The sequence below is a fragment of the Crocodylus siamensis genome, chromosome 9 (genome assembly GCF_052110815.1).
Source record: "Crocodylus siamensis isolate JL-2025a chromosome 9, ASM5211081v1, whole genome shotgun sequence".
Lineage (NCBI taxonomy): Eukaryota > Metazoa > Chordata > Crocodylia > Crocodylidae > Crocodylus > Crocodylus siamensis.
In genome coordinates this window covers 36926940-36952345 of record NC_143403.1, presented here as the reverse complement: position 1 = coordinate 36952345, position 25406 = coordinate 36926940, and the positions used below count along the sequence as shown (strand labels likewise).

At 50.7% G+C, this 25406-nt stretch overlaps 1 protein-coding gene across 7 annotated transcripts in view; it reads left to right on the top strand.

The window, feature by feature from the left end:
- The window catches only part of CCDC102A (coiled-coil domain containing 102A), a 97918-nt gene extending 72540 nt beyond the window's left edge, over positions 1-25378 (top strand). For 3 of the 7 annotated variants that reach the window (XM_090061844.1, XM_090061847.1, XM_090061848.1), the window contains one exon: positions 317-379. In XM_090061844.1, coding sequence (XP_089917970.1) covers positions 317-340 — 24 coding nt within the window. In that variant the 3' untranslated portion in view covers positions 341-379. Of the gene's footprint in view, positions 1-316; positions 6370-25251 lie in introns of those variants that run through there. The other 4 variants (XR_016444062.1, XM_090061845.1, XM_090061843.1 and 1 more) reach the window with 4 other exon arrangements.
- Positions 25379-25406: the final 28 nt, after the last annotated feature.

Sequence of the window (25406 nt, the reverse complement as noted above, 5' to 3'; positions counted from 1 at the left end):
ACACTGATCTGGACATGTAATGGAAACAGGAATTCTGGGCTTCCATTCCTTATTCTGCCACTGACTCTCTGTGTGACTTTGGACTGGTTGCTTAATCCCTGTGCCTCAGTTTTCCCACCTGTAAAATGGGGACCTTAAGAGTTGCCTACCCCAAAGAGGATACGAGCTTCTATAAACACCAGATTCATTCCCAGTGGAACTCCACTGACTGACTGACTCTGTTGGACTTAGATCCATGATGAATCTATTCTACTATCTGCAATGGAAAGGGATGTAGAAATAGATGATCTCATTCTTACTCTTTCTGTTCACACAGGGATGTTCCCAGGCTGCTTCCTAGTATGTTTCCCACACAGCTGGATGGAAGAAGGATGGTCTGGTAAATATCAGGGGCCTGGTTTGAAAGCCTACCACAACCTGCAGAATTATTTCATGGACTTGGGCAGGCTGTGGGTCATGCTCGGGACTGGAACTCAGGAGATCTGGGTTCTAGAGTTAAGTAAATCTTATCATCTGCTTGCATTCTAATTTCCTCATCTGTAGAACAGGGGTATCTGTAGAACAACACTTACGTGTGTGTGTGTAGAACAGTTTGCCCATGACCAAGGCACTCAGATACTGCACTAATGGAGCCATAAAGAATCCCAGACATGACATTTTATAACAACCTACACTCCTTTGCTGCCATGAGTGCAGATGGCTGTGGGGTTGTCTGCCTGAGTCTGCAGACAGCTGCAAACAGCAGCTCTGAGAAAGTCTGTCTCCTCCCCAGATTGTCAGCTGTGTGTTAACTCTGAAGGTTAACTAAGTCAGTAGAAGAGGCAGGTGTTTTAAGCCCATGGGAGCTGACTGCCATTTGTACCTCTGGAAATCTTCCCCTTCAATTCACTTTTAATTGTTTGTTTGCTGACAAAAAGAAGGTGAGGGGTTGTCAGCCTGTGAAGCTGCAGGAGAGGGAAAGAGGAGGTTCATCATGCACAGCAAATGACAGGGAGAAGACTGCTCTTCAACAGGGAAGGCTGGCGCAGTGCTCCAATTGAGACTCCTCCCAAGACCAGAAAAGCCTCTCAGTGGCCCTGTGTCTGTTTGAGTCAGGGCCAACCCTTTGTTCTTCCTTACCCTGAAGGAGTGGGCATGTCAGGAGCAGGGCAGAGAAGGAACAGCTTTTTATGCCATGGGTTTTTTTAAGGAAAGTTTTTCGTGTTCCAGTCCAAAGCAGCCAAATCAATTCCAAATCTGTGAATCATTCAAGAACCATATATGGCCCTACTACCGGCAAACATCCTCTACCCTCACCTGGGGCTTCAGACGTTTCCAAGTCATTTGGTGGGCATCCTATGTGCAGGCCCAAGCCCAGAGGCTTGGGGTTCAGATGCTCCCAGGATTTTGCTTGCCCTCAGCCATATGGCCGCGGGAGCAAGCTAGGGAGGAGTCTCCCAGTTCCATAAAGAGGGTGTAAAGCCAAGATCTTTCCACTGGAAATGAAAGTGGGAGGGTAACTATACATTACCTCTGCTCAGGTACTAACCATGCCAGAATAGTAGCTATCCTCTGTCCCTGGGAAAACCACCACGGTGATCATGCCATGGAAGGTACAGTGGCTGGAAAGGGCAGTCCACTACCTCATCTGCTCTGGTAAGCAGGCTCATAGTCCATGCTGTGTGCGCCTTGTCTCCTGCCTTGGCTTGTGAGCTTGTATTTGAAATTCCAAGTGGCTGTGGGTGAGGGAGTGAACAGGATCGCAGGTCAGCCTTTAATGCCAGGCTTTCGAGATGGTGTCCTGGTGCTGGCAAATGGGCTTCAATGCCCCATGAGGTTTGCCGAGCCAAGTCTTTTTTGCTGGTAGAACAGGACCACCTGAGGCTGCTGTAGGTTTGCCGAGCCAAGTCTTTTTTGCTGGTAGAACAGGACCCCCTGTTCTACAGATGAGATGTAGGAGGGAAGTCCATAATGACTGGCATGGGCTAAACTGCAGGCGCCTAGCTGGGGCTGAAGACCTCCCTCCCCGAGAAGAGGCCTAATCCAGTGCAGGAAAGGTGGAAACAGCCCTGGGAACTGAGGGGAGGCCTAAGACTGAAACTCTGCTCCTCCCAGAGAAACATGGCCCTCCCCGGATTGACTGGGGGAGTCCTCTGTCTGAGGGAACAGCAGGGCTGGCTCTTCCCTCCCTGCAGAAGGAGGGTGGCATTTCCTACATCCCAGTCCATTGGTGGTGCACCAAGCACAGTTCCTGGGAGGGAGAGCAGATGTGTCTGACTCCCTTGACTGTATAACTGCGGCATGCACAGGGTTAAGCAGAGGAATGCCTGGGAGGGCTCCCTGCATGGTTGTCACATCATTCAGGCACACAGAAGGCCGGGGTCTGCTTCTTTTCTTTCTGCCGCCTCATTCGTCTCTATTACAGTGACAGGCTGCCTAAACACAGCTCCCGTGGAGCTGACACAGCACCTCCCGGATGGGTCCAGTGGGAGTGCCTAGGGAGGCCTGCTGCACTCTGCCTAACCTCCAACTCATCCCCCTCCAGCCTCCTCCTTGCCCCTTTCCCTCCATGCCCCCCCTCCTCTCCAGGACCTGTCTATGGGACAAGAGCTGTGGCAGTGGGAGGGCAGGTGAGCCCATCCTCATGCTCCAGCTGCACTGTCTGCAATCCATGCACCTGTTCCCCACACACCTGAGAGGGAAGTAGAGGCTGGCATGGGTCTGAGTTTGAGTCAGGGTTTTGCTGAGCATGGGGGGATGAGGCAACCCTGTATCAGATCTGCCCAGGCTGAGGCCAGGGCCTAGTTACATCCCAGCTGCCCTCCTGGCTAGGATTACTATGTCTGGGTTTTTCCAGACTTGTTCAGTTCACTGATTACTTAGCTCAGGACTAGTCCCATGGCCTGGTTATTGCCCAAGAGTTCCCTGTTGGGGACCAATACTAGGGCCCTGGCTATAGCTCAGGTGCTCTCCTGACTGGGATGGATCCCAGGACCTGATGACTGCCCATGTATGCTCCTGGGAAAAAAGGGTTCTGAGTGTTTTGGACAGGGCCCAGACCCCTGGCACTTTTCCAGTGCTTCACTAGACAGAAATTCAAGCCTCCCTCTGGCATTCTTCCAGACACTCTGCCTAATGGGGACTGAAAGCCTAGGGTGCTGGCATCACACCAGATGCTCTGTTGCACCGGGTTCCCCTGTCCTGCCTAGCCCTTCAATACTGGATCACTGGCCTGCCTTCTGGGGCCTTTGCCTGTAGCATTTCCTAGCATGCCCTGCTGTTCTGGCAGAAGTAGCCACTGCAACACTCCACCCTTTCACGGTTCCATCAGAGACCCCCTGAAGCAACTGCACCCACCTGCTCCCTGCTTGGCAGACTTGACCTGGGGTGCATGAGAGCTGTTGCAGAGGAAAGAGGCTATGTGAGCAGATGGGCACCTGGATAGCGGTGTCAGTGAATTCCATCATCTTCCTCTCCAGTGACCTGAATGGTGAGGCTGGCATGGGAGACAGTGGTAGATGCATCTGGATAGTGGTCAGGAAAAGAGGAACTGGGGGGTGGGGGCTCTCTGCACATCAAGACTGGTACGTTCATAGCAGATTGGTGAGGGTTTCCTGACCAGTACCCAGAAAGGAGGAGAGAGAGCAAAGAAGGCCTGGGATATCCAGAATATATACAACATTGCCCAGCTGAAATTGGCTACAGTCAATGGGGAAAATGAACCATTGTCTGATAACTGGTTACAAGAGGAAATGTTATTGCCTACAATCTGGTACAGTGCTGGTGACAGATGTCTTTGTTTTGTCCAGTACTGGAGTCAGTGGGAGATGGCATTGCTTTCCACCAGGGACTGGAATTGGTAGGAGAAGACATTACCCAGCTTCTCATATTTGGTCAGCAGAAGATGGCATCATTCACAGTCTGAAACGTGGCGAGTGGATATGCCATTGCTCCCATCAGGGACGACGGCCAGAGGGAAAGGGCAATACCTAGTTGTGGGTATACCTAGCTGGCTGGGACGATAGAGCAAGGGAATGTCAGCTTAAAGTCTGGTGAATGAGAGAGGAGCATAGCTCCTGCCTCAGCAAAGCACCAGGTTCTTTGTTGCCAGGGCACTATCTACTGTAGATAACATCCTGGCAAGGGGACTGGGCCTAGCTGAACTAAATGTTTCAGCAGGAGAGATGATGATGATGATGCTTTATTCCGTGGTCTAGAGGCACAGGCCACAGATTCTCCAAGTGAGACTTGCCAGGGGAGACTGGACTTCCTTTGAGGCCACAGCAGGGTGTCTTCTTCTTGACACTGCTTGCCTGGCAGAGCCCAGATCAGCTGAATCTCCCTGAGGACATAACACTACCAGGACCTGCCCAGTCCCATAACATCTTTCCCAGAGCACTGTTAAAATGCAGGGGCCATTTCCCTACTAGGGCAAAGGAGTCAGAGAAGGGGGTTTTGGTTATTCTAGCCACTAGGACCAAATTACCCATGATGTAAGTAAGTAAATTGCAAGAACTGCCATAAGCATCACAAAAGGCCATGGTGTTTCGTTGTTTTGCATCAGGGCTGACTTTGGCCCAGATATTCTGGACCTTTAATTGTAATACAGTTGAGACTAGAGGCCCAGCCAAAATAGGGGCCCATTGTGTCAGGTATATATGGTCAGGTGGGATAATCCCTTCACTTGGAGCAGTGGCAGCAAAGCTTTTTGGCAGGCATGCCACAAATTAGCACTATCCTGTCCCCAGAGTGCCAGTCTGATCCTTTTCCCTTACTGATCTGCTGCTCTGTTTTCTGTTTCCTGCCCTGTGTTCCCTGACTGATTTGCTGCTTTGCTTTCTGCTCTTTGCCGTATCTGCCACTTTGCTGGCTGTCCCCTCCCCAGTCTGCCACACACACAGGTTGCCCATGCCATTTGTGACACCCATTCTGCCAGTTGGGCCCTCTTGCCTTAGCATGTGGTCATAATGAAGAAGACAGGTAGAGAGGAAACAGGTGCAGGGAGGAGAAAGTGACTTGTTCAATGTCACCGAGCAGGTTGGTGGCAGAACTAGAACTAGAGCCCAGCTCTCCAGAGTCCCAATCCAGTCCAGTGCATTGTCCCACAGCTCACACCATGAGTCCATAACTGGCACATCAGACAAAACTAAAGGACTCACAGTGCCAGCTGAAAGCAAAGACAGCCCTGTGACAGTTATTGAACACGTACAGCTGTTACTTGCCTAGAAATAACCAAAATAATCATCATCACACAATGAATGTGACTTTTTGAAATAAAAAGCACAATGCAGCATCCTGTCTCACTTGCCAGATTGTGGGGCCAGCTCATCTGCTGGTCAAATAGGCCTCATTCCTCTGAAGTCAGTGGAGCTATATTGATTTGCACCAGGGAGGGAGGATGTGTCTCATGAAAGGTTTAGGAAACTGAGACTGACTGAGACTGTCAAACGTACTTGCAGTCATGCTGAGTCTCGCTGCTCCTCCCCTCTCATTCTGCCACTAACATAATTCCTAGCTGGCAGGCTCAGAAACATTTTCAGTCAGGTTGGTGATTTTGTAAAAATGTGGGTCTGAAAGAAGCAGCATTTTGTATTGTCCTGTTGTAATCAAATGGAGGCCAAATGCTCAGCTTGTGTAAATAAGTCTAGCACTGCCAATGTCGTAGGATTATGCAGGTGTATGCCAGCCTGCCATCCTGGGGCTCTGAAAGGAAGTGATGGCATAGGATGGTCCAGGGGACTGTAAAAGAAGAAATACATGAACACTGGCTCAGGAACTGGCTGATGTGTAAGTGTCTAAGACGGACACAGAAATGGCCCTACTAGAACAAACCAGTGGCTTGTCTCCTCAGGCCAATACCTGGCCATTTGGAGAGCTGACTGCTGAGAGCAATCCCTGTCTGCCCTGACACACTCTGATTGTTTAAGCTGCTGAATCTTGTTATAATTAGCATAGCTACAGATGCTTTTTGCAGTCCTTTCTGGAAATGTACCGTACTAAACTATCGTCACCTCAGGGAAGGCCTCTCTTCGGCCACAGTGAAGGATAACAAATGACTGAGGTCCTGGGGTCTGTTTTCAATCAACCTTTTTGTTTAGTATTATGGGATGGGCTAAACAGGAATAACTCCCACTGCTTCTCACTGCTAATTGCAAGTAATAATAACAGGTAATAATAATGATGAGGATGATGTTATTATTACTACTGGTATTATTAATAATGATAATAATGACAACAATGCTGATAATAGTAACAAGAATTATTATTAAGAATAATTAATAATTAACAGCAGTATGAATAGCCATTAATAATTATTATGCCAGTGAGCTGCTAGTGAACAGAGTGGCTTGACCAGGGGCAGCTGGGAGAGGTAAGAGCCTGTGGGCACTAGGCAGCCTGGATGATGATGATTTGTCATACTACCTGAAAATCTCAACATGCTTTACTATCTAGAACTGGCTTAAGTCTTCCAGTATCACGCGTCCTGTGCCTGCGTTACAATGTTACACCCATTTTAGAGAGGGGGAAACTGAGGCAGCAAGGGCGGCAGCCTCTAGAACCACTCACCGAAGCCGGGTTTACTGAGTGCCTTCAGCCCTGGCAGACGCATGGGAGCGCCCCCCCGGCCAGCCCCTGCCCTTCGCAAGAGGGTGGGGATGTGAGGACGCGGCAAACCCGCGGGCGCTTCCCGGGCTCAGGTGCGGAGCCGGGACCGCGTCCCTCCAGCGCCGGCGGCTCGGCCCGGCCCGGCCCGGCGCGCGAAGCGCGTGCCCTTCTGCTCGGAGGAATACGGCGGCGGGACTGGTCCGGGTGCGGCAGCACGGGGCCGCGGCTGCAGCGGACACCGCGCGCGGCCCCAGCGCCGCCCGTCCTCGCCCTCGGGTCGGCTCCCGGCGGGCACCAGCTGCAGCAGCCGCCGCCGGCGCCGGGGACAGCCGGAGAGGTAAGAGCCGCGGGCACCGCCGGGGCCTTTGTGCCCGGGGCCCCAGGCGCCCTGGGAGCCTCCTTCCTCCCCCGGGCACCGTGTGCTCCGCCGCTCGGCCCCTTAGCCCAGGTGGGCTCTGCCTTTCCTGGGCATCCCGCGGGGCGGGGGCACTGACCTCCTGGCCCCTGGGGCTTTATTTGCCCCCTCCGTGACTCACCTGGCAGCAGCCCCCGTTGGCCCCTCTGCCACTTGCTCCCTCCCGGCATCTGGAAGCCCTTGGGGGCAGAATGAGTGCGGGCTGGAGGGGTGCTTCCCCGGGCACCCGGGCCTGGTTCTCAACCGCGGCACCCCGGGCCGCCGGGGGTCCCTTGAAGGGTGCGGGGGCGCGCGGTGTTAGCCCTGTGAGGCGAGCAGACGTGATTCATCTGCTGAGCCCGGAGGTTTCAAATCAGAACCCGGGGTGTTAGAAACATCCTGCCCTGTTGTGGTTTTCCTAAGGTCTTCGATTGCAAACGAAAGAATGGCTTTTATTTTTTGGGCACCAGGAAAGCAGTGAAAATGAAGAGTGGACACTTTCCAAGGGCTGCCTCTAGTCTAAAAGTGTTGAGAGCCATGGATGGAGGGAAACTGAGACACACAGAGGCCAGCGACTTCCCCCAAGGTTACTTTGTGCCTCAGTGGCAGAACCAGTAAGAGGGGAGGATGTATGGTCCCTTCTACAAGGTCTCCAAGAAGTTCCCTTGACCTACGAGGCAGGCACTCACACTTTAAAGGTCAGTTCTCATGGATAGGACCTGCAACTCTTGCCTCCTCCAGTCTTGCCACCTTTGCCACCGTGATAAGATCCCATTGCTTACAGAGGTGACTGCCCAGTGCGGACAGGCAGGTTGTGAGTGGTTCAGAGTTTCCTCAAACCCTGATAAAGGTCACGCACTGCAGCAGGCAGCTGGATGCACTGCTTTTACTTTCCCAGTGAAGGCAAAATCCTGATAAGATCACTGTGCTGGGACCAGGTGGGGCTACAGCTGAGATAGCAGGTTAGGACTTTCCAGAGACTTCTGATAAGATCTGATCACTTTGACAACTCTTTTGTCTGACAGGGTTATTTGTTAACCAACCAGATTGCTTGACAATTGTTTGTTTAGAAAAACGGCATCACAGGCATTTAGGATGAGGCAAAGGTCCTTTGGGAGGTTGGGGAAATGGGGCTTCTGAGCATCTGAACCGCAGTCTGAGGGGCCAGTTCTCTGACGTGACCAGTTCCAGATGGTTCAGGGGACCTTGTATGTACCCTTTTCAGAGGGCACAACTGCCCGTGATGGGAATTCTCTTTCTCTTCAGCTGTCAACAAATGGTTGGAAGGCAGGTTGGGCAGGGGTCCTATTCTGACCTGCCATGCTTACAGCCTTCTTGGAGTTAGTCAGGTAAAGGTGCTACCTTGTCCTGCCTTCTGATTGAAGGCCTGTGAGACTAAACTTGTGAAACTCCTGTCTTCTACATTTATGAGTCCATGGGCAAAGACCTGGTGGATTGTCCAGTCCAAGTGTCTTATGCAGGATTGTTCTCTGCTGGAGGAGTCCCAGTGCTTTGTTTTGTCTGGCTTTAAAATCTTCCCATGATGGGACTATCCCAACTTCCCTGGGCAGGCTGTTTCCCAGTCTCCTACACCCCATGGCCTAGCAATTCCTTTGGCTGGTAGACTCTCTGCGTTTAGAATAATAGAAAATTAGGGTTGGAAGAGACCTCAGGAGGTCATCTACTTCAATCCCCTGCTCAAATCAGGACCATCCCCAACCAGATCATTCCAGCCAAGGCTTTGTCTAGCCGGGTCTTAAAAACTTCTAAGGATGGAGATTCAGCAAGCTCTCTGGGTAACCTGTTCCAGTGTTTTACTATCCTCCTGGTGAGAGAGTTTTTTCCTAATACCCAACCTAAACTTTCCTTGCTGCAATTTGATACTATTACTTCTTCTGTCATCTGTCACCACTGAGAACAGTTTCACTCCATCCTCTTTGGAACCCCCTTCACGTAGTTGAAAGCTGCTGTCCCCTCTCAGTCTTCTCTTCTGCAGACTAAGTAAGTCCAGTTTCCTTAGTCTCTTCTCTTCAGTCATGTCCCCCAACCCCCAAATGATTTTCATTGCTCTCCACTGGACTCTCCAACCTGTCCACATCCTTTCTGTAGTGGGGGGCCCAAAACTGGACACAGTACTCCAGATGTTGCCTCGCCACTGCAGAATAGAGGGGAATGATCACTTTCCTCGATCCGCTGGCAAACATAGGCAGAGGCAGAAAAAAAATTGTGTGTGTGGGGGGGCTGAGTACATGCATACGCACACCCCCCAAGTGGGAAAGTCTGCAGGGGAGGAAGTGGGCCTGCAACCAGGCAGGGATTAGGAGGGAGAGGAGTGGAGCTGGGCCCAGGATCAGGGCCAGGACCAGGGCCCACTACACCTGTCCCTTCCCCATGCCTGAGGTCATTGCCCGGGTCTAGTGCCTTCCAGCCCTGCATCAGCTCCAGCTGCTGCCCTAGCCCCGCACTGCCCAGGGGGGCCCGGAGCTGGGGGCTGGAGTGGGGCTAGCCTCAGCTGGGCTGCTGGGCCGGAGGGGACGGACAGTGCCCACCCCGCCCCGAGTCATTGTTGCTCTCTGGGGGATGTGGGGAGGAGGTAGCGGTTCCCACCACTGCATGCATCCTGGGAGCGCATCGGGGGAATGTGCCCCGGATCTGCATGGGGCAGGGCTGGTGTTGCTGTGGGCTGAGTCAGGCTGCTCTGGGCTCTTCCCAACCCACCGCACCCCCTCCCTCTCTGCACCCCTCAGGAACAGCCTGGCACAGCCCTAGCCCCAGCCCCAGCCCCAGGCCGCAGCGGCAGCTTGCCCTGCCACACGCAGATCCGAGGGTACATGCCCCCTGTGCCTCCCAGGGTGTGGGTAGTAGCAGGAGCTGTGCCACCCCACGCCCCACCAGCTGTGTAGCTCCTGCCCCTCCCCTAGCCCCAGCCCCACTCCCTCCCCATCCCTGCTGTGCCAAAAGCCCTCGGTCACACTGCCTTGAACCCCTACCGTTGCCCTGCATTTGCGGGGGCTAAGCCCCATTGACTCCCCCTTCCTTGGGTTGGGCTCCTACTGATGCAGCCCAGCCCTATGCTGCTAGCTTTTTTTGCAACAAGGGCACATTGTTGGCTCATATTCAGCTAATTTTCTACTGTAACCCTAAGGTTCTTTTTTGCAGAGCTGCTACTTATCTGGTTGGTCCCTAGCCTGTACCGGTGCGTGAGATTGTTCTGTCCGAAGTGCAGGACTTTTGCACTTGTCCTTATTGAACCTCATGAGATTTCTTTTGGCCCAATCCTTCTATTTGTCTAGGTCTCCCTGAATCCTAGCCCTACCCTCCAGCATATTTGCTACTCCTCCTTCAGCTTGGTGTCATCTACAAACTTGCTAATGGTGCACTCTATCCCATCTTCCAGGTCATTGCTAAATGTATTGCACAAAACCGGCTCCAGGACCAACCCCTGGAACACTCGATTTGATACCAGTTGCCAACTAGACATCAAGCCACTGAATACTACTCCTCTCTGAGCCCACAGCCAGTTTTCTATCCATTTATCTATTTCTTGTAGAGTAGAATCTTAACACTCTAGATTCCCTGAAATGAGCTCTTTTACCATCTTCCAGATCCACCTTTGGAAATCTAGAGCAGGGAGCTGCGTCTTGGAAACTCAAGTTGTCCAAGCTCTTCTTCCAGGTCAGGGATGGCCTGGAATAAAGGAAAAGTCAGGCTTTCCTTTCATTCCATGAATAAACTGTCTGGAAAATGTCCTCTTTCATTCTCTTTCTGTATTGACCTTGCCATGCAAAATGTGGGTGACAGCACTTGGCCGGTGTCTTGTTCAGTGCAACCGTCCCTGTTATATGACAAGGCAATACAGGGTGAAAGCCCAGGGGAACTGAAATCCTTCCAGTTTGGAGCATTCTAGACACTTATTTAATGGCTATTTATAAAGTGCCATAGGCACAGAAAATAAGCCCAGACCCTTGCCAGAAGAGGCTTATGGTCTAATATGTCAAAGCCCACATTGACATGAGTTGCTCTTGCAAGCTTGGATCAGTTGCAGGAATGGGATATGCACTGAGGTCTTCCTTTTTAATAACCACCAGATTTCAATTTGAGAGGAACTGCTTGCTCACATCCTCCCTTGCCTGCTCTCCCAATCCAGTTCTGTGCTTGCATAAGTCAGAGGCAAAGCTGTTTGGCCATGCCACAAGCAGGAACAAACCCCAAATTTAAGCTCTTCTTAGTAATGTAGAGAGTGAATCTAGGGCAATGGGGCTGATCGGTCTGTTTCTCCTGTCTTAATGGGCTGGACAGAAGCTGTGTGAGCTTCCCTTCAGCACCTGCAACTTACAGCGTGCCCTGTTCTGCCAGTACGCATCAGTCCAGAGCTACAGTCCTGGATCTGGAAGCAGCTCACTGTGAGCCTGTGTGCTGTGGCATAATAAAGTGGGCATACAGGGACTGGAATGAGGTACAGGCGCCTCAGCGCATGGGTGTGGTGAGAAGTTCTTACCCACCATCTCCTCTTGTAGCCGTGGTCATCATCACTCATGCGCTCTCACTTTCCACCGCTTTCTTCCTCTTTCCCTCTTACTGGGCTTTCTTGTGTTCTGCGCCTCTGCTCTTGGGTTTCTTTGCTACTGTCTTCACAGCCCCTCTCCATCTGTAGGCAGGTCTCTTCTCATCACCCTGAGTTCATACCTATCCCTTTCCTGGTCAGGCTGCTCTGTGTCTGGATTTGATAACTCTGTGGGTCAGTGGATCCCTGATTCTTTTCTAAGGTTGTGCTACAGCTTCCTGAATCCTTATCCTATGTCTCAGCACAACGTGGTTTGGCTTTTGTGGTTCCTAGTGGTTGGGAGGAAGAGGTTAGGAAGCAGATGAATCAGGATAGGCAACTCCTTGATGTACACCTTGCTGGGGTTGTTTGGCCCCAGTAATCTTTCCTGCCATGACAGGGGGGCGGACTCGATGATCTGCTCAGGTCGCTTCCAACCCTAGAAACTATAAAACTATGAAACCATGAAACTCCACTATATGCCGGCCAGTTGTCCCTGCTGTTCTCGTGGGGACTTGGTTTGGAAGGCCTACCACTATTTTATGTCTTGCTGTACAGGTGCCGAGAGAGGCAGAACCTATGTGGGAGGAGGGTTATCTTTTTAACTTCTTGGCTCTGGTGTGATGGTTGCCTCAACACTTGTCTCGCAGAGCAGAGAGGCCTAGCCACATTGTATAGGACACTCCCCCATGCATTGCTCTTGGCCTGTTTGACTGCCTACTTACCAGGCAGTGAAACACACCTCTAGGGAACAAGGGCAGGTTACTCATGTGTGGCATCAAGGCCTTGCTTGGCAGAGATGTCGAAGTCAGCTCCCTTCAGGGGACTCAACATGTCAAAAGCTGCTTGAATCCTGATCTGGGGTCCAGAAGGAAAATCCTGTTTTGTCATTTCACCTGGTGTTGAGTCCCAGGAGAGCCCAGCAGTCCTGTTCCTTTTCTTAGCAGCCAGCAGGATTCACTGCTGTCTTTGCCTCCTGCTTCTCTCGGGTGATGCAAAAGAGGCTTGTACTGAACTGGCCCCTTCTGATAAAAAAATCCCATCATACCCAAGACCTCTAGTGCAGGGCTAGGCAACCCACAGCATGAGTGCCAGAGTGTGGCATGCCAAAGGTATTTTGCTTGGCACTTGTGCCTTGGGGAAGGGACCAGGGCTGCACTGTCACAAGAAGGATTGGGCCCCTTGCGGTTCTCCTGTTGTCTGCCTCTGGCATGTCAACATCATACAAGTCGAGATTGTGGGGTCTTTTTGCACTCTGCCCAAAGATGTTGCCAACCTCTGCTCTAGAGAAGTGGTCTCCAAAGTGGGGTGCGTGCAAGACGATCCATTGGGGTGCGGGAAGAAAATATTATAACTTTTATTTCTATTTCTATTTCTATAAATATACATATATTGGGGGTGCGTGCTCAACATTTTTTTACTGACAGGGGTGTACAATCGAAAAAGTTTGGAGACCACTGCTCTAGAGAGAGGCACTACTCACCTTCTAATACCTGAGAGCTCCTGCATGTCATGTATGCAAGACCCTGAGGATGAGAGAGACCAAAGCAGTCTCTTCTGTGCTGTTATGTAGGTTGGAGCGAGCACATAAAAATCCTGGGAGAAGGCAGCCCTCAGTACATTAAGACTGCATTAAAGGAGCTTCATTTTAGACCATCATTCATACAGCTCAGCTCAGCACATACTGAGGGAGCTACAGACCTGGGGGAGGAATACATATTCTGGCAGCCCCAGGCAGATTCAGAAATGGGTGGAGAAAGAGGCCTTTTCTGTCCTGTCTCCATTCTTCCCTGAACAAAGGGAAGACAGAAGACTTCTTGCACTGGTACAAGGCGTTTGCTTAGAGAATGTAAAGAAATGCGGAGCGCTGTGGCTGCTGCTTTCCCTGGGGAGATCATTTTGCAGTCTCAGGGCTTGTTTGTAAACTAGGCCTGGTGGGAGAGCTCCTCATAACCCAGAAATGCCTGACGTTTAAAAAAAGAAAAATAAATAATCAGGTGGATATTGCTTGTGCAGAAGTAAAAGCTGAGGGCCATTACCTGATTGGGAACATGGTCCAGTCCCATCTAAGCAAGGAAGATCACCCTGCAATTTAACAAGCAGTTCAGATGCTGTGGTAGATCTATATCTGTATCCCTGCCACGGAGCCCAGCTTTGTCCTGCTGGCAATCGCTGCAGAGTAAATAAGGTCTAAAAGATCACTTTCCTGGACATTAAGCCTTAATTTTCTCTTTGTTAATTTCATCCTATTTATCCTGTTTACACTGCTGCTCAGAGCTCCCGATGTTCTCTCCAGGCTCCTCACTGCCAAAGGAGTCCAGAGCTTGAGAGCGTTTTCCATGCTACAAATGAAACGTGGTTTTAGAAACCTGTTTCTAACTCTCTGCTCTGACCTGCTTATATGACACACATTGAGGAGGTTGCATCCACACCACAGCTTTCTGTAGTGCTTACTCCAGGGGTGGGCAAAATATGGCCCACTAGCCAGATCTGGCCTGCCAGGCACTTTCATCCAGCCTGCGGGTGCCCACCAATAAACTGTACCCCACCTAGCCATTCTGCTCATGAGGGTGGGAGCGAAGCACCCATGTATACAGCCCCCCCACAACATACCCTATTGTGCCTTGCTCCCACTCTTATGGGTGGAAGGGCCCGGCCTGGCCAGCAGCACCGTCCAGGAGGACCTGCTTGGCTTTCCGGCTTGCTCCAGGCAGCAGGTAGGGAAGTAGCAGAGCCAGGGATTGGAGCTGCAGCTGGGTGAGGGCAAGGAGCCAACACCCGGGTGGGTGGTGGGAGCATAGAGCTTGGCTAGGCAGGGTATGAATATGAGGTCATATGGGGACCACCCACACAGTCCCCCACATGGCACACAGCCCTTGCTGCCGGCAGCAACAGCAGGCAGGGGTGCTCAAGGCACTTGTGTCCCGTGCAGTCACTGGCACCTGGTGGTGTGTGGATCTGGCCAGTGCTGCACAGGGGGGTGATGAGTATGGCCTGCAAGAGGCAGAGCAGCAGCAGCATGGGGTGTTAGGTGGTGGCACTCCATCTCAGCCCCCTGCCCCCGACCCCCCCAAAAGGCAATTGGCTAGTGTGTGTGTGTGTGTGGTGTGTGTGTGTGTGTAACTTTACCTCCAACACTCCACCAAGTGGCCCTTGTGGTTCACTTGGCAGATCAAAGCACACTTTGACAGTTAAACAATTAAAAACACATTACACAGTTCACACTGTGTATCCGTACACCCATCTCCATACTTGTACCACCACCCACTGCCCTCCTCAGAAAGCCTATCCCTGAAAAAGTCTATGTCAGACCCCTCTCACCATATGAGGTCTGCCATTTCTTTCCCGCCATCCTCTTCTGTCTTCCTGTAGTACCAATACATTTTGCTTTAGTCCCATTTTAATACAGTCCTCGACTATGGGGTCTGAGTGTCTGTTTATGAGCAGGTTCCTGGCTTTCTACAGAGCATACCTGAAGCAGGATATGAACTGGTCAAAGTGAGCTGTTAGGGTCCCTTGCTGCCTGTTCAGGTGCCCGTGGAGAACCGCTTCCCTGGTCAGGTCTCTGAAACCTGTCACTATGAGGAGGAACTCAGATTTTCTTCCACGCCTCTCTGGCGTATAGGTAGCCCCAAAAGAGGCAGTTGATCATTTCTGCCTGCCAGCAGCAGATCTGTCTCGGGCAGCTTGACAGACCTCTCTGCCCTGTGCTTTTTCTCCATGCCCATACGGGGAGTGCCTGGTGGGCTGCCTGCCAGTTCAGGTCTCTGTGCCCCTTCTGTAGGTCCTTGTGGAAGATTCATTCCCACACAGCCTGACAGCTGTCACCAGGTAGTAAGCCTATGGGTGATCTGGTGTGTTTTGCTCTTACCACCTCCGGTATCTTCCAATGGTTCACCAGGGTTCCTAGGGTAGCAGTGTCTAGCTTGTATTTCTCTCATAAGCACTTCAGAATCTCATAAAACCATGGGGAAATCATGGTCCACAGGCTCCTGTTGGGCATTGTGTGCACCTGCCACTGTCACAGCAGCTGTCCTGCAAAATACTTGACAAAGTTGGCTGTTTTAGATTCCACCCCTATTGCCAGTTTGCACACCTGGCTCATGTATTTGGCTCAGAGGAAGAGAAGGTCGTAAAATGCTATGGAAGTGCTGGGTGCTATTAATTATACTGCAAAACCCAGCATGGTGAACCAGCCTCAGGCATCCTGCACGGCCTCAGGGACACGGCTACCTGCCATGATAATGAGCTGAGGATTAGCTGGGTGACATGTAGATGTAACCAACCTTGAGCTACTCTTCCAAGCTGGGCCTAGGAGGTTTCACCTGTGGTGCCTTGTCACTAGGTCACTCTCAGCCTTGGAATCCTCTTGCCTTGGCTGCTGGAATGGAGACCTGAACCTCAGTGACTTTTTTACAATCGAGACTGAGCTGGCAGCATTTGGCTTTGGAGTAATTCTGTTGGTTTTTATTATAGCTTTGAATTGCATTAATTATTTACTGTGGAGAGTCTGTGACTTATTGCGAGAGGCTCCAGCTGAGCTGGCATGGTTGCGGGGAGAGCTGCAGCTGCCCTGGTGAAAGCAAGAGGCTGGCTGCTTTCTTAAGAGTGTCCTGGGGCTACGCTCTCCCTCTCCAGTGACCTTGCTGCAGGATGCAGCAGCTCAAATGCTGTGGCAGTGGGCTTGTTATTAGAAGCTAAGGAGGCAAGGCTGATCTCACAGTGTGGGTTGGGGTCCCATTGTGCTGGGCATCACAGAAACACCCATCAGACAAATAAGAGGGTTGTGAAAGCTCCTCTTCCCTCCAATCCCAAGATGACTGTGTCCCTGGCCATGCCCAGGCATTCCTCCAGGGCACAGCTTTGTGAGGCTTTGTTTGAGCTGATAATTAGCATGGGCTGCAGGGACGCTGAGGCCTTTTCTCCTGCTCCATGGCTAGTCACCTAAGCAAATTCCATGCCCCCCCCCCCCGGCTACTTCCTTAAGGATCTACTGCAGGAACCAGTCTCCTTCCTGCAGCTTCCCTCTCTGCCCTTTAGAAGGAGACACCTGATCACCTCCCAGCTAATGGACCAGGGCAGACCCTTCTGTTATGGTCACTGATTTGAATCTAGCCTTGGTGGTCATATTCTGAGGTCGTTGCTGTCTCCTCTGGCTCTTGCAGGATTGGTTTGGCAGTTTTGGTTTGATGCCTGATCAGGAGAGTGTTTTTTCCCTTTAACTTTAGTGAGCACTGCAGGAGCCCAGCATCTTCCATGGTCAGGCTTTTTGGCTCTAAAGGACAAACACCCACATTGCAGAACCTCCATTCATACCCTTCCCTGCTCGCATCAGCAGAGAGATCAAGGTGCAAGCAGGTCTGAGAGGCAGAACATGCCTTCCCTCCAAAGCGTAATGAGGCCTCAGAGGGGGCAGGCACCACTCTGCCCTTAATGGTTGCCTGTTATTCACAAAGGGCTTCCTTGTTTCAGATCAGGCATTTTTACCAATGCTGGATGCTCTGTCACTAAACAACCCCAGGCTCCTTGAAAACCGCACATGGCTGTATACTGTTGGGAGCACTGTGTGGGGTCTTAGCCACAGACTCCCAGACACTGGCATTTAAGATAATTGTGTACAGTCCTTTGCAAAACAATACTGAGAAGGCATCTTCCATGAAGGGTAAACGGTTTCTTGGAGGGAGGGAAAAGAAGGAACTATGTTTCCTAAGCAGGGTTGTTTCCCTTTTTCCCAGTGTGAGCCTGTGCTGATCTATTATGGTAGAGTTAGTCCTAAGCTGAGGCATGCAACCTGTTGTGTTGTTGTAGGGTTGGTCATAAGCATGTATGCTGCTCTGCTGTCACAAGCATTCTCATGGAGGGCTAACTTGACTTGCCTCTTGGTTATTGTAGGGTTGGTTCAATGCTGAGCTGTATATAGTGGCTTGTTCTGGAGGTTCTCATGTAGAAATGCTTGCTTGTTTTGAGGAAAAGTCACTGAAATCTTTGTCTTAGGAATACAGTCTGCCTCTGGGCTTTGAAAATGAGTGTAAGAAAAAAGAGGGAAATGGATCTGTGCTGTGTCTCAGCCCTGCTTTGACACTGTTGCTTTAAAAAAGAAACAGCTACCTGTGCCATCTTACTTCATTAAAGAGAAATGAAACACCAGTGCCTCAGACAGAATTGAGCTGCAGCAAAACGGTTCCACAAGATAACGTGGCCTTTTGCAGCAACACTGTGGGGAATAATGCTCCCCTTGATGCACATTTTCTCTCCACTGTAGACAGTCTCTTCAAATAAGTGTTTATCTTGCACTGTACAGATTTCCTAGAGAGATGGCTGCAGAATGCAGATCTGGATCTCAATGTCCCTGAAGCTTAAGGAGTTTAGATGCAGAGCTCTAGTTTGGAAATAAGCAGACATGTACTTTCTGTCTCAGATAGTTTCCTTTTTTTTTTAAGGGGTCTGGTTGCTTTCTATAAATACTTCAGGGAGTGAGCTATTTAAGCTAAAGGACAATGCTGGCAACAAGAACAGAAGGGTGTAAACTGGCTAGGAATGAATGGAGTCTGGAAACTAGAAGAAGTTTTGTAATTATGGGAGGAGAGATTCTGGGATAGCCTCCCACTAGGAGTGGCATGGGCAAACAATCTGACTTGAGCTGGAGGAGCTTCATGAGCTTGTGGACATGAAGTGGCTGTGATGGCAAGGGACGACTCTGTGACCCAGGCTGCCCTTTCCAGTATTGTGTTCATATGAAGGAAAATAATGCCAGGAAAGAGGAAAACTGAAGTCTCTGTGAGACAACCTGTAGTGTGAGCATCAACTCTTGAGAACAGTATGGTTGCTGCCTCTGCAAATGAGCTGAGTTCTCCCTCTTGGGCCCTGCTCTGTCACGTTTCAAAGAAGACATTGCAGTTTCTAACTAGCACGTCCCATGGAGCATGCATGCTTGTTAGAGTTTATGAGGCCACCTACTTATGGTTGGTTTGGAAATAACAGCAAGAGCAGCAATTCTCCTGGCTTAACAGCAGTATTCCATAATTCAGTCAAGATCAGGCAGCTTGAGTGGGAAATGATTTCAAGCAAAAGTTCCTGTGCCTCTCAGTTGAATTAGGGTGAATTATTTTACGTTGATCCTTTACATAAGGGGTGTCCAACGTTTTCGAATGTGGGGCCAGATCACAAACTTTTTACACCTAGTGGGCTGGCAAGCCATATTCAGAGACCTCACAGGAAGTGGTATCATATCAGGAAGTGATGTCATGTGACCTTTGACACCAATGAAGTTGCAGGAAGTGACAATGAAATGGGTCTAACCAGTTCAAAACCCTCCTTCTATAGCATCCACTCGACCTGGAGGGATGTGGGGGTGGAGTCCCCCAAGGCTCAGTCCTCAGGCCCGCACTGTTCAATTTCTTTATTAGTGACTTGGACGAGGGAGTGAAAAGCACCCTGTTCAGATTTGCTGATGACACCTAGATTTGGGGCAAGGTGGGCATGCTAGAAGGGAGGGACAGGATACAGCTGGACCTGGACAGGTTACAGGGATGGGCAAATGTGAATAGGATGGGATTCAATACTGACAAGTGCAGGGTGCTGCACTTAGGCAGGAAGAACCAGCAGCATACCTACAGGCTGGGGAACTGCCTTCTCGAAAGCGTGGTAGTAGAAAGAGATCTTGGAGTCATTATTGATTCCAAAATGAACATGGGCCGGCAATGTGAGGACGTGGTCATGGGTCCACAGATCCAGCACGAGCAGGTCCAAGGAGGTGGTCCTCCCCCTCTATGCGGCACTGGTCAGGCCACAGCTGGAGTACTGTGTCCAGTTCTGGGCGCTGCACTTCAAGAGGGATGTAGACAACATGGAGAGGGTCCAGAGGAGGGCCACTCGCATGATCAGGGGGCAGCAGGGCAGGCCCTGCGAGGAGACGCTATGGGACCTGAACCTGTTCAGCCTCCACAAGAGAAGGCTGAGAGGGGACCTGATGGCTATCTATGAACTTACCTGGGGGGCAGTCTATTCCAGACCTTGGGGGCTTGGACGGTAAAGATGTTCTTCCTTATGTTCAGCCTGAATCAGTTGCAGTGGATTTTGTGACCTCTTGATCTTGTCATCCCTTGGGGCACTCTGGTGGACAGACGTTCCCCCAGATTCTGGTGGTCTCCCCGATAAACTTATAGGCAGCCACCAGATCCCCACTGAGCCTGCGTTTTTCCAGGCTGAAGAGCCCCATGGCTCTCACCCTGTCATCACAAGGTCTGTTTTCCTGACCTCTGATCATGCGCATGGCTCTTCTCTGGACCCTCTCAAGCTTCTTCACATCCTTTTTGAATTGTGGAGCCCAAAACTGGACGCAATACTTCAGCTGCGGCTTCACCAAGGCCAAGTACAGTGGGACAATGACGTCCTGGGATTTGCAAGCCAGCATTTTGATCATTTTACTAGCCATAGCATCACATTGAAGGCCTATAAGCATGCTGCAGGTTTTTCCTCCCAAGGTGGAGGACCTTGCGTTTTTCAGTGTTGAACACCATCAGCAGCTGTGGGGGGTGGGGAATAATTTTTAGTACTGAATTTGGCTACTGTAATATTTTGGTTATTTCCTTGGCACAAAAGTGCTGGTATAATTTGGAACTGATATTCATGGGAAAAATATCCAAATACCTTAAAGATGTTACAATGTCCCAGCAATATGAATGTGAAAAAAGCTTTTTAAGTGAAAATTCTGAGGGAGAAATTGTCCCTCTGAAGGAAAAATCAAAACAAAACTCCTTTTTAAAATGGCAATGTGGTTAAAATTGTAACAAGGTATTGACATCCCATGAGCCCACATTTAAAAAAATCTTGTAAAGGTTCCCATCTGAATTGCCAAAATGGGCCTTTGAAAGAATAAAATAAATATAGATAATTCTTGTTATTTAATATGTATATAGAAATAATATCCCAAAAATGTGTACATTGCCTCTGTACATGTTAGTATTGTAAATATGATTTTACTCCAAGGAGTTTTGTGTCTGTGCTTTTTTTTTTTTTTTAATAGAAGCTATAGGGTAAAATTCAATCCAGTAGCAAAAGTGACTGATGGAGCACAAGGCCTTGTTACCATCAACAGCTCTTCCTCACTTAAGTGAGGGCTTATTAAAAGGTAATGTGTGTGTTTTTTTAGCAAGCCAACTGACAAGGGGTTTTTAAGGTTATAAAGAAAAGTGCTGGGCTGGAGCCTCACCCCAGGCAACAAGCTGGCCTAGCCTGGCCCGCACCAGGAGCCCTGTGACGGAGGGAGCCGGGACTGGCACTGGCAACGGGGCCTGGCAGAGCGAGGCGGATTGGCGGCTGGTGCAAGTGGGGACAAGTACAGACAGGTCCTTCCCCAGGAGAAGCGGTGCCTAGCCCGCTTTTCTGTGCTTAGGAGCCGAATAGGGCCCGGAGCCATGCAGGGCAGTGCGGCCAGGCCCGGGGAGTGGGGGTCCCGCAGGAGAGAGGGGATGGGAGAGCCCAGGCGCAAGCCACAGGCGCTCACCTCCGAGAAGCTCTGCACCTGGCATCGTGAATGGCTCATCCACAGAAAAGTGCTGGGCCTGAGCCTCGCTCCACCACCACCCGGCTGCGCCCACGAGGACCAGCCTGGCCCACACCGGGCACCAACATGATGCTCTGCGACTGTGGGAGCTGGGACCGGGACTGGCCCTGCGCGCAGGGCCCAGCTGGGCGAGGCGGAGCGGCGGCGGGTAGAAGTGGGTCCTTCCGCCGGAGGAGCGCTGGTCAGTCCCTAGTGGCACACGGCTCCAACGCCACTTTTGCTGGCCGGTGCCAACCGGCCAGCCTCCTCCCATCCCCAGCAGCATGTAGGAAGCCAGCTTCAGCTGCGTGCTGCTGCGGATGCGGCAGACCCGCCCGGATCGGCACCAGCCAGCAAAGGTGGCGGTGGAGCCATGTGCCGCTCAGGACTGACCAGCATAGGTAGCGGAAAATGCAGCTGAGCCCCTGCTGCTCCGGCTGGGCTCCTCCTGTCCTGAGTGGCACATGGATACTCCTCTTTCCACATGCGCTGTGTCGGCAACGTCAAGCTGACACAGTGTGTGTGGGAACTTTGTCCCTTCCCCAGCCCTTCAGCAGCCATTAGGAAGCTGCTGAGGGGCTGGGGGAGGGACAAGGGGTTTCCCATTGCAGCACCTGGGCCACAGAAAATGCCTTGACGGGCCACACCCGCAGGCCATGTGTTGGACAAGCGTGCTTGGGCCAGCCACTGTGACCACTGCACAAAAACAATATTGCAGTTAATTACCACATCAAAGTTTTCTGTTGTGTGGAGAAGATTATGCTTGAGTCCCACTAACCAAAACTGGATAAGCTGGCAGTGGTTTGGAGATCTGGGGCTTCCTCTAGAAGCCTGTAGTATTATCTTATGCTCCAGAATCTGAGTGCCTGTAGGCATGCAGGGATGCTGCTTGATGCAGTGTAATCAGAGTGCATCAGAACAGCCTCCACACCCCATGTATTCAGCATCCCTGCACTTCAAAATGGTAGTGGAGGTGCTTTAACTAAAGCACCCCTGCTGCCATGTTGAAGTGTTGGATGCTAAATATACAAGGCACTGTGGGCACTTTAATTAGCGCTCTAATTAAAGTACCCCCACACCTGGAGCATATGTAAAGATGTCCTAAGTTTCCTTTTATAAAAAAAGGGTAGGGGGAGGAAGGAGAGGAAGGGGTCTCAATTGCCACCTCTGTTTGCAAAAAAAAACTTCCCCAAAGTGAACAGAATGCACATGCTGCAGTAGGCTTGCTGTAGTGATCTTTCCCATTAGTATCAATGGCCTGTTAACGCTCAGCCCTAAAGACGGTGATTTACCTGTAACCATTGTTAAATGTCTATCTGCTAATCCAGTCATACTGTTGATGAAGAGCTCTGCTGTGAGTAGAGTCTATTTAGCAGTGTTTCAACCGGGTGGCACCTAGCATATAGGTGGAACTGGGAGAGAACCATTACATCTAGTTCCAGTTCTTTTCCCTCCTTGGCATAGGTTGCATGTTAAGGATGGTACTGAGAAGCGAAACAAAGAGCAAGAAAAGGAGAGGAAGTGAAGGAAGAGGGGGAGGGGTGAGATTAGGACATGTCAAAAACCAGAGGATGAGGTTGCATCTCTGACGGTAAGAGGCCAGGCAGATGGGCTGGCAGTCTAAAGGGCCTGCAGGGCAGGAGATAGTGAGGGACAGATCCACCCGGTGGAGAGCTGCAGGCTCGTGCTCAAGCGCACTCTGTTTTTGCTCTTACTGCTTGAACATGTGAAGCAGGCCATCCCATCTGCTTCTCAGGAGGGACTTGCAGTCTCAGAGAGAGTAATTATTGCTGAGCTGCTGTCACATCTGACAAGGAAAATCATGGCTCAGGAGCTAGTGTCCCTGTGCTGACTGCTGGAGCCCCACCCTGGCTGTGCTCACCTTCTCCTGGCACCCACAGCCCCACCCTGGTATTGAGGCATTGTTCTAGCTTGGATTCTTGCCTGTTGGCAAGAACTCCTTGCTGCTGCTTTTCCCAGACTCTTGGCACCAGGATCTTCACCCTTGCAGTGATAAGCTTCTTCTGACTCTTGCGGAAGCATTTTTGTCACCAGGAAATCCAACCAGATGCTGGTCACCTTAGCGCTGAGATTGCCATCCACTCCCGGCTAGTACCCATTTTGGCCCCCCAGGGCTAGCAACACAGTACTGGCACACTACAATTACTTCATCTTGGCTCTTGTAATGCGTAGTAGGTGCTACTCTGTGCAGGGAATGTCTGTCAGACTCTGCTTGCTCAGATCCCAAAGAGATAATTGGTGGGTGTGTCTGTGAAGCATGAATGGTTGTTAGTGGGAAGCCTCAGGGTCTCTGTCTTCCCTTCCCGAAAATGAAGCTTAGAAGAAACCACACAGGGCCAAATTATGGCCGTTCTTACAGATGCAGGCAGCCCCAGGAGTGTGAGTAAACTGATTGCAATGTGGCTTCATGTATGCAAGTAACCCAGAGCTAACTAACACACTGGCCCTATACTCCTCCCTGGCACCAGTAACTGAGTTCCAGTAACTGGGTGGAAGTACTAGTTACTAATCCCTCTAGGTGGACATCCACGTGGTGCTACCAGTAATTCTACTGTGGCATTGGTCCAGGTGTTGGCAATGCCATCCTGTCTCTGGCTGGCTGATTCTGGCACTGTTGTCTTTCCCTCTCCAGGGGTGCGTATCTGATCACGCTGCCAACCAATCCTAGCTTGGTCTGCTAATGATATGTTTAAGCCCATACCTCTATCTTTTTTTTTACTATTACTTGACACTAGACGATCCATCGTAGTAGCAACAGTTGGCAGGAATCTGGAACTCTAGTCCTGAGCAGTTGGGGCCTGAAAGAGCTCAGGGCATTTCTCCTAAGCGCTGGGGTGTTAGCTCCAGAGTCTTTGTAATATTCCAAACAATGTAATTCCAGTGTTGTCTTTGGTTTTGCAGGCAGTTCTTCTCTCCTCCCTGTCTTGGAGTGTTGTATATAATCCATGGGTCTATTTGTGGTGCACAATCAGTGTAGTTAATCATATTTCACCTGTCTCCTGATGCGGTTGAAATATTGTTCTGCCTTGAAGTTGTGGGAGTGGGAAGCATTTAATACCATCTCTGACCCCAGCTTCAGCTCTTTTGGCTTTAAGGCTTCAGCATAACTTAGAGGCACTAGTTACATTATGTGCAGGTTTCCCTTTGTCAAACGTCTCATTTTGAGAGCTGTTGGCCTGGATTTTAAGTGCAAAATTACCCATATTCTACGTGCTTCTAGTTGAAAACCACATGAATCCAAAATGAAGCTTCGTATCACGGGTTCTAGAAAGTGACATGCTACGGGAAGGAATCCTGCATCATTTTAAGTTTCCTACCTTCAAAATATCAGGCCTGTTGTTTCTGGGTCTTCCTTCTGTATTGCTTTCTGCATTGGACCTGTGGCAGGTGTCCTTGGTATGGTAGGTCCTTCTCGCGCTACAAGGGGAAACAGTATTTGATGGGACAAGGCCCCATCTGTTGGCGGACATGCCCTATTCTTTGTGTCTTCTGACAGATCTTGTGTTCCTGCCCAGAAGTGGCTTTATTTGAATTTGTACTGTACTGCTTGCCAAGGTGTATTTCAATAAACACATCCCTGGAAGTATGTGCTGAAGAGGCGAAAGGAGTGTGCTGCTTGAGGGCTTGATGCCGTAGCTGTGCCTGACCTAGTGACAGGTGGCTAAATAGAATCACAATCTCTCTCCTGTCTCCCAGGGCTGGGGTAGATGAATTGGTTTTGGGTATAGCTTGTGTGTTGATTGCCATAGTGTGTCAGAGTGCTTGGGGACCCCAGGCAATGAAGGCAGCTGTAAATCTGAGATGTTACTGGAACCGTATGGCTGGGCTCTGGTACCGTAGTACCTGAATCATCCTCAGGGGCAACCTCCTCCAGGCTCTGCAGCTGCCCCAGCTACATCACTTCTCTGGAGTCTCTTTCTTACATTCCCATCTTCCCTCCTTGATCTTCAGTTGCTTTCTGGCAGAGAAAGTTGTTCCCTGCACATTGAAGGACTGAGGGGTTAACAACTGGACTGTTCCATTTCTCTCCTTCAGTATGATCCACCTTGTTTTTTCCCAAATGGTTCAGTCAGCAAGGGAGGAGGGGTAGGAAAGCGAGAGAGGGAGAAAGAGAAAGATGTCACTATCTCTAATCTCTCCCTATCTGTCACTTTTATTTTACAGCCAGCGCCAGGAAGGGGAGCCAGGGAGGAGGTGAGCATGAGGGCTGCTAGAACAATGCGGAGGCGCTGGAGGAGGTGAGGTGAGAGGACCTGGATGCCTGGGAGTGCCTGAAAACAGGTGAACGCCAGAGGAAGGAGGAGTGCGGGGAGAAGGAG